Source organism: Tupaia chinensis, unplaced genomic scaffold, assembly GCF_000334495.1.
Source record: "Tupaia chinensis unplaced genomic scaffold, TupChi_1.0 Scaffold138425_1, whole genome shotgun sequence".
NCBI classification, from domain to species: domain Eukaryota; kingdom Metazoa; phylum Chordata; class Mammalia; order Scandentia; family Tupaiidae; genus Tupaia; species Tupaia belangeri.
Window position 1 is genome coordinate 502,989 of NW_006198322.1, and position 13,699 is coordinate 516,687.

General features: G+C 41.9%; 1 protein-coding gene across 1 annotated transcript in view; it reads right to left on the reverse strand.

Annotated features, from left to right (window-relative positions):
- Positions 1 to 13,699, reverse strand: part of LRRC49 (leucine rich repeat containing 49) — a 153,184-nt gene that overhangs the window by 17,573 nt on the left and 121,912 nt on the right. The window contains 2 exon segments of the mRNA XM_006172303.3: positions 2,638 to 2,823; positions 4,053 to 4,290. Of these exon segments, the coding sequence (XP_006172365.1) occupies positions 2,638 to 2,823; positions 4,053 to 4,290 (424 nt within the window).

Below are 13,699 nucleotides of genomic sequence, written 5' to 3' on the forward strand. Positions count from 1 at the left end.
TGTCTTTAAATTTGTGGTGAGTTTTTTTTTTTTTTTTCCAGAAATCTTGTAGCTTCTTGGAATACAATGATTTAGAGGGAAAAAGCCCCCAATGTCAAGGGCATACGTTCACTTTAATATTGTGTCAAAGGTAAGCCAAGGCTTGCTCATGTCTTGCTCTTTTAAGCATAGTTTTGCCCTTCCTGAGAGATGGAAGTCTCAGTGGATTAGCGACAGTACTTCTGTCCGTTCAAAATTTAGGACACCCTGTATCTCCACAAGGGGTAATCTGTTCACATATATACTGTGAGGGCTCATTCCAGTGTGAACCAAGAAGGTACTAAAAGCTGAATTAGAACTTGGATTAATATCTGGGCATGTTTTCTTTTTTTAAAGCGTTATTCCTGAAAAATGAAGCCATTATTCGTAAACACCTCATACTCGTGGGCCGGCACAGACTGACACTCTGCCCTACCCGGACCTTCAGTTAGGGGCTGCGACTTGCGCAGCCTTCCCTGCGCCGACAGCTGTGTTGTTTGGTCCAAGACAGTCACCTAGTGGCCGGAGCAGGCATCTTTTCTCGATGCTCATCTGTCTAGTTCTACTTGGAGCACTGCTCAGACAAAAAGGAGAGACGTAGTGCAGTTTTACATAATGTTACAAATTATCTAAGTAGGTATACATTTTAGATCCTTTTATAAAATGTCAAATATCCCTCGCATTGATATTTTCAGAAATTTAAATCAGAATAAACTGTATTGGTTCTATATAATTCCTCTCTGCTTTATATAATTATTATTATTCCTCCCTATTCCAAAGTTCCTTAATAATAAGTAATCCTCTAGTAATGATTTATATCTGGGTAGACAGACCATTTAGAGTTAACTGAGGTAATAGTTTGGCCTTTAATGAGGGGAATCAGTCACCCATAGCCAAAATAAACATTCTATTTCCAGTCCGGACTGACTCTGGGAACCTTGGCAGTACTGACGAAGTCCGACCAGGCGCTCGGAGCCTCTCCTGAGGGCAGTGCTGCGAGCACACGCCTCGTGTCCTCACTGGGAAGTGCAGGTGCAAAGAGCACACAGCCTGGACCCAAGCTCCTGAGCACACAGCCTGGACCCAACCTCCTGAGCACATAGCCTGGACCCAACCCCCTGAGCACACAGCCTGGACCCAACCCCCTGAGCACACAGCCTGGACCCAACCTCCTGAGCACATAGCCTGGACCCAACCTCCTGAGCACACAGCCTGGACCCAACCCCCTGAGCGCTGGCTGGAGAAGCAGTTTACTAGTCATCTGGAGGTTCCAGATTTTCCAGCATCTTCAACAGATGGCTGGTACTGCGGTCATGGTCTGCACTAACTGAGGTAAATTGCATATATCCGCACTACATGGAGCCAGAGACCTCAGGCTCCGCAGCACGCTGGGTTTCGGAGCCCTGGGTAGAGTGCTTGTGGCGTGCAGCTGTGGGGAGCCAGGACAACTGTGCCAGAAGGCTGGATGAGGCTGTCTCTGACTTTCCAGAGTGTGCTAAGACCAATACCGTATTAAAGACCCCCCCAGGAGGACAATTTAAATTCACTGGAGGAAGAAGCATGGTTTCTCTCTTTTCTTCCAAGTTATACGGTAAAGGCAGCCTGTTCTTTGAGGAGCTGAGGGGTTTCCCTTGTGACAAGATCAATAGAAAAAACCTAAAAGTAACTTCTCACTAATACTTTTCCAGTTACACAGCTCCAGGCCTGAGCTATCCGTGCCTGTAGCCATGGCCCAGGCAGCTGTTACCAGCTATGAACAAGTGGCCCAGACGACGCTTATGCTCGCTTTATTTCCTTTTGCTCTTTTCATTATTTGGGTTTTTGCAAAAGGGTGCCTGTGCTTGCCAGAGAGAGACGGTGAGAAAGACAGCGAGAGAGAAAGTGTGAAATCACCACTCCCACGGGCACAGCCACACCTCAATCCTTCTCCATTGTCTTCTTGAGATTTTGGGTGGACACACACACACACACCACACACTCCCGAAGTGATTTTCAAGCTGCTGGGTCTAGGACTCAAACCATAGTTGGCCATGTGGGAGTCCAGTGCCTTCACCACCACTCCACTTGCTGGTCCTCTTTTATTATTCTTTCTTGCTTATTTCACCTTCTCATCTCATCTGCTTTTTGTTTGTTCCTTTTTTTTTTTAAATCACTCTTATTTTCCACTGTACACTCTTCTTTTTCCCCGATTGAAAGGGTCTCTATCATGACCCTTATTAATTAACATTTGAGTTTTACTTCCCCAACCCCTCTTGCACGTCAGGCAGTATGCAAAATCCTTTAAAAAATAAAAAGATGGCATTATCTACAGAAGAGTTCTTTTTTTAACTGTCACCCCATCAACACTTTATTTTCTTGAATGCTTACAAATAATAGCAAAAGTATTTACTATTCATCATGACCGGGCTATTGTTTTATTTTCAAAATTTATTCAATGTTTTAGAAGTTTTAAGATAGATTTTTAGTTTTTTTGATATTTTAAATGTCAAGAGTTTTTAAAGAACACCATAGTTCCCAAAAGCTCTACTATGGTTGCTTAAATTCCTAACCATTTTAAATCGCGATCTCCCCTAAAAAGAAATTATTCCTATTCTATAGTTCACTTATTTTTGAGCTTACCTCTGTCCCATTTATTTTCTGCATATTAAAATGGCTCAGCCTAAACAGTACATAGTACTTCCAGAGTGTAAAATTGACAACTGGATTTCCTTGAGGGTCTATTGTCAACTGGTCAATACGACGAAGCTGTGCTAGTGCATTAAACTGCTGCAGCATTACAAGGTTCGTTTCCTTGAATTTAAGGTGCTGTAATAATAAAACACACAACAAAGAAATGAATACTGAGTTTAACCATCTTGAAATATTAACATTTAGTAAAGTTTCACTGATCAGTCCTCACATAATTTAGGCTTAGCAAATATGTTTTCAATTACATTAAATCAACTGAATGTACGAAACGTATATAACTTTAATCCACCCAATGCACCATTGATGGAATCTATGCGACATTGAATTCTCAGTGAGTCCTTCTGCAAAGGACATCCCTCATTTATTAACAAACTAAGATTCTTAAAAGTTGTATAAATATGAAATAATTTGGCTTCTTTCAGGCATTACAGTGACATGAGATGTATTACACTGACACTGAATTCACAAAGTAAGGACTGGGAACGTAAATCCCAGAACTTTACAACGTAGGGCTCACGACCCCCTCGAGAACTAGCCAGTGACTAGGGTCCGGGGCTGGGAATGACCACAGAAGGATGAGTGAGAGAAACCACTTGACTGACGGACACAATAAAAAACTCAAGAGAGTACTCCCTATAGAAAGCACAGTTTTTGCAAGTGTACACTGATAATACACGTTAACAACCACAGTGGGAAAGGCTAACTCCTCAGGGTAATTTTAATGAGCTACTCAATTATCTTCTATGGCATTAGAGCACTCTTATAAAAATTATACAATAAATGTATGGGTCCCATCAATACCAGGTTCAATAAGTGAACAAATCATACAGGGCTATGTGGTCTGTTTGAATGCTGTATAAAGTAGACAAATATATTTTGAATGAAATTGTATTAGTCTATTAACACAAAACTATAAGGTCTTTTAAAAATACTAATAAGGGAACCAGCAGTTAGCGTAATGGCTATGTCACTGTACTCCCACGTGGTCGACAGCAGTTTGCGTCCCGGACCCCGTGACTTAAAAAACTCACACCGGGCGTGCCCAAGATCCCAAGAGGAGAATGGAGGAGAAGGGATTACGGCGTGACCATCCGCCCTGGGAGGTGATTTCTCGCTTTCTGTCTCTATGTCTCTCTCTGTCTGTCTGGCGAGCGCACGCGCCCTACAGTGAAAATCTCTCCAAAAAAAATACTAATGTAAAAATCCATCTCCAGAAAATCAACGCAAAAGCTTAGTTTTCCTGCCAGACAGAAACTGCATAAATAAAAATTACAACAGCTCTTGGGCCAAACATACAAGTCATGACTAAGAATAATTCAAGCATGATAATAAAAAGAGGTGTTTACCAGAGAATTAGGAAACTTCATCTTCAACTTGGGAAGCACTTGGACAATCTCATCGAACTCTATGAAGGTGAAGGAGACCGTTGTGACCATGCCTGCTGTCTGGGCACTCCAGTTCCGGTCCAGGGACTCCAGCGCTCCTGAGCCGTACAGGGACAGCGTGTCCCCATCTACTTCCACCAGGTGGGAGTCGAGGACAGACAGCCCTTGTAAAGCACTGCTGAGTGCAGAGTCTAGAGACCTGGAACACGCAGAGTAGGATTTTAAGTGAAAGTCTGATCACGTGAAGAGAGTAACAGAGTGTAAAGACCTGTGGGGAAGCCCTGTGTGCTTTCACATCCACCTCTGCCATTCCAAGAATCAACCCCAGTGCTCCGGAGGCTAATTCCCATAGACTACCTGGAAGCCCTTTATGCTGATCATGAGTTTTAATTTAAAAAGAGGTACATTTGTGGGGACCAGCAGTTAGCGTAATGGCTATGTTGCTGGACTCCCATGTAGTCGACCGCAGTTCGTGTCCTGGACCCGGTGGCTTAAACTCACGCCGGGCGTGTGTGCGTGCGTGCCCAAGATCCTGAGAGGAGAACGGAGGAGAAGGGATTGCGGCGTGGGCACTCACCCCCCGGGGGTGATTTCTCGCTTTCTGTCTCTTTGTCTCTCTCTCTCTGTCTTGCAAAAACCTCTAAAAAAAAAAAAATAGCTTCTCAGAGGTTGAACTAAGGTGGTAACTTTGACTTTCAATTTAAATGTTTTTTGAAATCTTTCAAAGTACACTGTAGTGAGGATCAGGAAATCACTGGAGATTTCCTCAATTGGAAATAAATCATAAATGCCCTGTTAGTTACATATACACAAATCACTTTATGCCCTCCACTGAACACGGCAATTGCTGTTATTCCCAAAATAGGAGCCACATTTTCTTTGGAAGTCTACCTAAATGATAGCTAGAGGATAAAAGAATATCTGAATCCAACTTGAATTTTCTGGTTTGTGAAGACAGACATAACTATTTGTTTTACTCAACCTCAAAACTTAAATAATGCTTGCCTTTTGTTCTGTTTTTATTCTGGGACTTTTGCTTTCAAACAATGTTTACTTGCCCTCACTAACACTGTGCGAAAAACCCTCTCAAAAAAAAAATAGCTTCTCAGAGGTTGAACTAAGGTGGTAACTTTGACTTTCAATTTAAATGTTTTTTGAAATCTTTCAAAGTACACTGTAGTGAGGATCAGGAAATCACTGGAGATTTCCTCAATTGGAAATAAATCATAAATGCCCTGTTAGTTACATATACACAAATCACTTTATGCCCTCCACTGAACACGGCAATTGCTGTTATTCCCAAAATAGGAGCCACATTTTCTTTGGAAGTCTACCTAAATGATAGCTAGAGGATAAAAGAATATCTGAATCCAACTTGAATTTTCTGGTTTGTGAAGACAGACATAACTATTTGTTTTACTCAACCTCAAAACTTAAATAATGCTTGGCTTTTGTTCTGTTTTTATTCTGGGACTTTTGCTTTCAAACAATGTTTACTTGCCCTCACTAACACTGTGCTTTGCTTTCCGGTGACCTCGAACACTCCCCCAGTATATCCACTCCTCATGCTGTAGTAAATGTTTACAGTTCTGCTTCCTGTCCCAGAGTGAGCTCCTTGAGGTTACAGAATGCATTTTTTCATCTCTAGAATTCTGAAGCCGCATGTTTATGGAGTGAATGAATGGTTAAAGGTCTTCAGGCCGGCCAGTGGCACGGTGGTTACGGAGGCTGGACCCTACATGAACAACTACGTGGCTTGAGTCCTAGACAGAGTCACTTGAAAAACACACCGGGTGTGTAGCACGCCCCCAATCCTGCGCTAAGGATTCTGGTACAGGTCACCGAGTTATCTGTAATGATTAAGATATAATAAGCACAGAACTCACATGCACGTTTTAGGTACACATTAGGCTTTATTTCCAGAAATATTGGGCTGTCAGAGAAGTCACAATGCACTTTTGAAGAGAAAACATAGAAAAAAAAATCATGATTTTTCTGATAACCCAATATAACTGCTCTATTCCTACTCTGTAATCAATCTAATTAACTTAAGGGATGTAACTTCTAAACTCAAATGATCTCGACATATGATTAAACAAAGAGGCGTTTATGTTGAGCTTATTAGGTGTCAGGTCCTGGGGTAGGCGCTGAGGATGTAAAAATACATTAAGATCAATTCGCCCCCCAAACTCCCAACCTTGATGAGGGGTGGAAAAGAAGATAATATGAACACTCAGTGTAATATGCCGTGTCTGCAGTCATATAGTGAATACTCCAGGGATGTGCTATGGGAACACAGAGAACAGAGGCACAGATTTTGCTAGAGGAGAGGAATCAAGTTTCAAAGGAGGCAGCATTTGAACTGACCCTTGGGTGGTAAAGAGCGGGTTACCTCGGGAGTCGAAGGGAGTACACAGAATGAAGAGACGCAGGAGCCTGACTCTGTCCGTCAGACCCGTGTAAGACAGGTCTGACAGCTGGGACATGGCCCTGCAACACAGGGGAGCAGGAGCTGGACACGAGCTGAGAGCCAGATTTCACCTTGGAGGGTCGAGGAGCAGAAAAAGGGTTAAAATAAAAGGTAATAAAACCATATTTAGTGCAAGGGTTTTTTGCCTTATTTATTTATTTATTTATTTTTATACATAGGGAGTGTGTACCTACTAGAGAGACAGAGACAGTGAGAGGGAAAGTAAGAAATCACCTCCCAGGGGAATGGCCACGTCACAATCCCTTCTCCTCCACGCTCCTGGGATTATGTGCACAAATGCAAAAGTACCCGGCATGAGTTTGAAGCCGCCAGATCCGAGACTTGAACTGTAATTTGCCATGTGAGCCATGTGAGAGTTCAGTGTTTACCCACCATGCCATCTGCTGGCCCCTTAATGCAGGTTTTTAAGCATGTGCAAAGTATCAAGCTTGGATGCAGGCACTGGTGCTGGGATACAAGGACGAAGCCATGCTCTCTGCCCTCAAGGACCTGCTTAAGACAGAAGTTCGTCAACCCTGTGGGGATGCAGCAGGGGAAGGCTGGATGCAGGGAGGTAGTGAGAAGGCCAGGCCAACAGTGTCTGCTAGATTATATGAGGGCATAACAGGGAAAAGAAAGAAGATACAGGGTAACAAAAATGGCATTGGCAAGAAAGTCAGCTAGATCTTAGTTCAAACTCTAGACCTGCCACAACAGGTACTGTTTCATTTCCTTGCGTTTCATTTTCCTCTTAAGTAAAATGGTTATAATGCATATTTTTTCAAAGTTGTTGTTACACTTAGAAATAATATTCTAATCCATACTTTATACTTGCTTCAATACATTTTAGTGGTTATAATAAAAGAAAAAAGATGTGTCCAATATTTAGGCGCTCGGTTGACCATGAAGAATGGGAGAGGGGACATGCAGTGCAACACGCACTTCTAGAGTGGGTGACCGGTCACCTGGGCCACTTTCCTACTGCTCTCCAGCCCAAACTTACACTCTAAGGAAAGCATATTCTCCTCGGGAGGATCTATATTTTCAATTTGTTTTCCTATGATGCCTAATACATTTTCAATTGTTTTCAATTGATCCAAGTATTATTGGGTTGGCAGAAAAGTCATGGTGTATAAAAACCCAAGATAATAGCAGGCAGTATGACATCAGCGGGAATCCTCTTCAAGTTCTTTAGTGGTTCAAGTCAGAGTATTCATTTACTGATCTCTTCATAAGAATGGGTGAGAAAAATCACATAATGCCTTCTCAATGAGGGGAAGACCCTAGAGAAAGATAGGGTAGTGAGCTGAATGCAATAAATGAGCCCTAAAAGTCAGGGATAATAGCGGGCAGTATGACATCAGCGGGAATTCTCTTCAAGTTCTTTAGTGGTTCATTTCAAGTCAGAGTATTCATTTACTGATCTCTTCATAAGAATGGGTGAGAAAAATCACATAATGCCTTCTCAATGAGGGGAAGACCCTAGAGAAAGATAGGGTAGTGAGCTGAATGCAATAAATGAGCCCTAAAAGTCAGGCTAAACACAGAACACACTTCTAAATGTCTAGATGGAAAAAAGGGTAATATTTCAGAGGATTATAGCTTTTTCTTTTTTTTCCTTTTTTTGCCTTTAGGCTTTTATGACAGGCTAGAGTAGAAAGACTTAAAATATTTCGGAAGATTCTTTTCCCAATGAATAAGTGGTGCTGATTCCTATAATAACTTACTTTATGAATTTCTATTACAGGATTCGTAGGTGTGGAAACTCATTTTAGGCATTATGTTTTATTATAGTAGTGTTGGCTAAAAAACCACAGTGTTCATTGACAGGAAATGACCGAAAATAAACCAGCTTCGCTACATGCATCCAATGTAAGCAAAGAAAACATTACACTGAGTATTTTCCCGTTCCTGCCCGGGAAAAGAGCCTGTGATATGTCACTCTACTGCAGCGCTGTCCCAAGTGCAGTGAACAGTGAAATCATTAATGGGATATAGCAAAGTTTTAGAGAATTTATTTCTTTTATGTGTCTATAATTTTTTCATGGACACTTCTTTCTAGGCATTTAGTTATACAACCATAAGCTAAAGGTCACAAACATTGTAAAACAAGAATTAGCCACTTTTCTTTGGCATTATTAAATACTTAAAACTATAAATGATTATTTTAAATGGAAAATATTATGTAATATATAAAAAAATCAGAACATCAAGAAAGAGACTTTATGACCCTCTAACAGTCTACCTCCAGAAAGAGCAGTTTATAGCATTCCTAAAAGATAAACTCTAATTATGTTTTTAAAAGTTAGAGAATATCTGGGACCAGCAGTTGCGTAATGGCTATGTCGCTGGACTCCCATGTAGTCGACTGAGGTTCGAATCCCGGACCCAGTGGCTTAAACTCATGCTGAGTGCGCGCATGTGTGTGTGCCCTAGATCCCAAGAAGAGAACAGAGGAGAAGGGATTATGGTGTGGCCGTCTCCCCTCCTTCCCCCCGGGGAGTGATTTCTCACTTTCTGTCTTTCTGACTCTGTCTCTCTGGTGAACGCACACGCCCTATAGCAGAAATCTCTCCAAAAAAAAAGTTAGAGAATATGGTAACACAAATTCCAGTACTTAAAACTCTTTACTTTGGCTTTCAGATAAAACAGCAAGGAGACTGAGTATGTATATTTATAACTTCTCCCTTCAAGACCCCACTAAAAATTGATAAAAATAATTGAAAAGGTATAGACTCAAAACAACAAGTACATTGGAGGGAGACAATCAGCAACAGATTGTAGGAAATTTCTGGAAGCTAGAAAGTGAAGAGTGTTCAGTGATTAAAAAAAGGAAAAAAATTAAAAAGCCGTGACCTTGAATATGCACTGAGTATAAGAATAAAGATGGAAGCCAACCTGCTATGGAGGATTCTGGAAAGGAAAGAGCCATAGGTATGATGTAGGAAGAGTGAGAAGTGAGACCAGACACAGAGGCGGCGGTAATCGAAGATCTCGCAAAGGACACCTTGCCAATGATGACCAACAGAGTGGGATGGCTGCTAACATCAGACAAGAGATTTATGTCAGATATTGCTACAAGAGCCATAGAGAACACTTCCTATTGAACAAAAGGGTCAATCCATAAGGAAGTAAAACAATTAGAAACATACATGCACCTAATATTCAAAATATATAAAGCAAAAACTGACAACACTGAAGGGACGAACAGTTCTACAGCAATAGCTGGGCGCTTAAAAAGCCTACTTTCAACATCAGAAAATCAGTGAAAAGGACAGAACTAGACAGAAAAATCAGCAAGTCAGCAGAAGGCTTGAAGACTACTCCAGGGAGACAAGACCTGACAGAACTATATAAAGACACTCCACCCAACAACAGCAGAATACTCATCCTTCTCAAGGGCACATGCAACACGCTGTAGGGAGACCATACACTGTGCCCCAAAACAAGTCTAATAAATTAAAACCAAATTAAACTCATACAAAATAGCTTCTCGGACCACTGTGGAATGAAACTAAAAACCAGTATCAGAAACGAGTCTGGAAAATTCACAAATATGTGGAAATTAAACACCATACTCTTACGCAACTAATTAATGGGTCAAAGAAGAGCCCAGGGAGATTTAAATAGTACAGCTGGCCTAAGTCGCAATACAGAGTGAGAGACGTAAAAAAAGAGTAGACTCATTTTGCATGGTGTGGACTTGAGAGCTACTGCCTAAAGCAGACAGAAGAAACCAAGATTTAATTCTGCATGCTAGAAGTCAGTGGTAAAATAACCATACATATGTAGTTTGAGGAGAGAAGGAGGTGGGTGAGCTGAATACTCATCTGTTACAGCAAGCAGTATATCTAACTCTTACAAATAAAAATTATATGATACATATTTAAATATTTGATAGGAAAAAAATCAGTAGCCACATAGGTAAGGTGAATGTGGTACCAAGGAAGTCAAAAGAAACACTCTGAACAATGAAGACTGTCAGTTACAGTGAGCACTGTGGACGGGTCAGGTAAAAGGAGGACTGAAATAGATGTAGAGGAGGTATAATAAGCTCTTCTGGAAATATTTCTAACTAGTAGATGTAAGGGATTTTACAGAAATTGGATAACCACAAATTAAACCGGATACAAATCTACAACCACTAGAAGCTCTAAGTAACTGATACTGCATTACAGACTCTACCAATTACTCACTGCCTGCCCCTATCATCTTACTGTTCCACCTTCATATATAAATATCTTCTGTGGCTCCTCAATTTACTAGTTTTTAGGACTTTAAAAAATGGTCAGGCTGGGAACCAGCAGTTAGCGTAATGGCTATGTCGCTGGACTCCCACGTAGTCAACCGCGGGTCACGTCCCAGACCCGGTGGCTTAAAACTCACGCCGGGCACGTGTGCGTGTGTGCCCAAGATCCCGAGAGGAGAATGGAGAAGGGATTGTGGCGTGACCATCCCCCCTGGGAGGTGATTTCTCGCTTTCTGTCTCTCTGTCTCTCTGGCGAGCACACGCGCCCTACAGTGAAAATCTCTCAAAAAAAAAAAAAAATGGTCAGGCCAAGACTTACAACAGTATTTTCCAGACGCTTTGAACTCACGTTTGGAGAAAGTGAATCTCTTACCAGCAGTTGTGGATCCCTTCCTACTCTCTCTGTCCTTTTCACTGAACTATACATTGCTTTCCTCATCTTTCTCAAATTCTTCCTCTGACTGGGATCAGCAGTTAGCATAATGGCTATGTCACTGAACTCCCATGTAGTCGACCGCGATTCGAGTCCCAGACTGGGTGGCTTAAAACCCACGCCAGGCACGTGTGCGTCTGTGCCCAAGGTCCTGAGAGGAGAATGGGGGAGAAGGAATTACGGCATAGCCATCCCCCCTGGAGGTGATTTCTCGCTTTCTGTCTCTCTGTCTCTCTCTATCTGGTGAGCGCACGCGCCCTACAGCAAAAACCTCTCAAAAAAACCCCCAAAAAACAAAAAAACAAACAAAAACAAACAAACAAACAAAAAACCTCTGACTTTGTGGAACTTGTAATAAAATTCGAAAACTCTTGGTGGGACTATAAGGCACAACCATTTTCAATAAGTTTCTCTTGAAACTGACAGCTTGTTTTTGAGATGATAACTTAGAATTTTAAGTTATTCTAGAAGGTCAGAGGATGTTTGGTCATAATTCACTTAAAAAATGCAGGGCCAGCAGGTGGCATGGTGGTTAAGGGTGCTGGACTCCCACAGAGCTGACCACAGTTCAAGTCCTGAACCTGGCAGCTTGTTTTCTTACTTTGTCTCTCTCGCTCTCTGGTCAAATTACATAATAAGTAAAATAAAATAAATAATTCTTTAAAAAAAAGTTGAAAATGTCAGGGAAGTCCCATCACCTTTCTGGAACCTACTTACCAGAGACAATTTTCCCAGGTAAAAGAGCAATTTAAGAGACTGGACACTCCTGCGCTCACTGCAAGCTGCCACCAGGAAACCTGAACGGTGACCAGCCCGGCAGCAGGAGCACAAGACACGCATGCAGCCTGGAGACAGGGTCACCTGCGGGTATCTGGCCCCTGGGCCCACACAGCTTGCACCAGTCACTTCCACCTCTACAATGACAGTTTCAACTCACCTGCTCCTCTAGCGACCCCACTCCATCCCTCCCCAACAGCCCATCCGCGTGTGCAACAGCCTTCCTGCTACTGTCAGTGTCCTCATGGCCCCTGGTTCATATATTCCCCATCTTCAACTTTGTTTAGACCTCTAGTGCCGGAAACACCACATTTTCTCCTAAATTGTTGACACATTTCTGGCTTCTAATTCCCTAAAAATCTCCCCTGGACCATGTGACCCCTCACTCTTAGTCACTGATCTCAACATTTTTAGTTCTTGTCTTTGCTCTCTCATCTCCTTATTCCCGATCAGACATGTAGTTTCTCCACTGTCGGATCAGCTACTCTGTGCTCCTGGAATGACCTCACTTGACAATTCAGACTACACGTACTACAATTTCAAGGTCTTTAATCTCACTTAGCTCCTCAGAATTTTCCTTCAGTCTTTCAACGCTGCCCAGATTAGCACCCTTTGGTTATTAAACAACACCTGAAAAAAGGAGAGACATACCACTTCTCTTTTTTAAAAAAGAATTATTTTATTTAACTTTATTTATTTACTTACTTATTTTAATTTGACCAGAGAGGGACAGGACGAGAGGAGAGAGAGAAAACAAATGCCAGGTCCGGGACTGGAACCCTGGTTGGCTATGTGGGAGTCCAACGTCCTTAACCACCACACCCTCTGCCAGCCCGTACCACGTTTCTTAAAGTGATATTATTATAGTAACATCAATTCTGAAATTATAATAAACTTGGTATTCCCTTTTTATTTAGATTAAGTTATTTTAAGCTCATATGGAAGCATAGAAGCATGAGGACTGACACCTGGACAGTGAGAGCACATTCCCCCCCTAGTTATTAAAGTTATTACAAAACAGCTATAATCAAAGAAGTCTGATATTTGCATTAAACAGATAAGGAGATTAGAAAGGAAGAGACGGTCCAAAAATATATATATGGAGACTTAAAACAAAGATGGCATTCTCATATAAACAAAACAAAAAGGCCTGGCGGTGGGGTGCAGGTAGTAGAGTGCAGCTGTGTGTACAAGAGCTACATGGGAGGCCCTGGGTTCAGATCCTGGGTCAGCCTGAACAGTGACACTGACTGAAAGCCTGGGAGTAGGGGGATGGCCTCTCCCTCTCTCTCCCTCTGTCAATGCATAAATAAACTTAAACAACAACAACTGAATAGTGAAGAAAGGCAAGTTGAATAGCCAATTGAAATAAAATCGAGTTAGACCCTTACCAAACACAATATGTAAACATGAATGTATCAAAGGGCTCTCTTTTAAAACTTTATTAAAAGCTTAGAATAAAATTTATAAGAATGGAACCACCAGTTAGCGTAATGGCTATGTCTCTGGACTCCCATGTAGCTAACCGCAGTTCAAGTCTTGGACCCAGTGGCTTAAACTCACACCGGGCACATGTGCGTGCGTGCCCAAGATCCCGAGAGGAGAATGGAGGAGAAGGGATTGCGGCGTGACCATCCCCCCTGGGGGGTGATTTCTCGCTTTCTGTCTGTCTCTGTCTT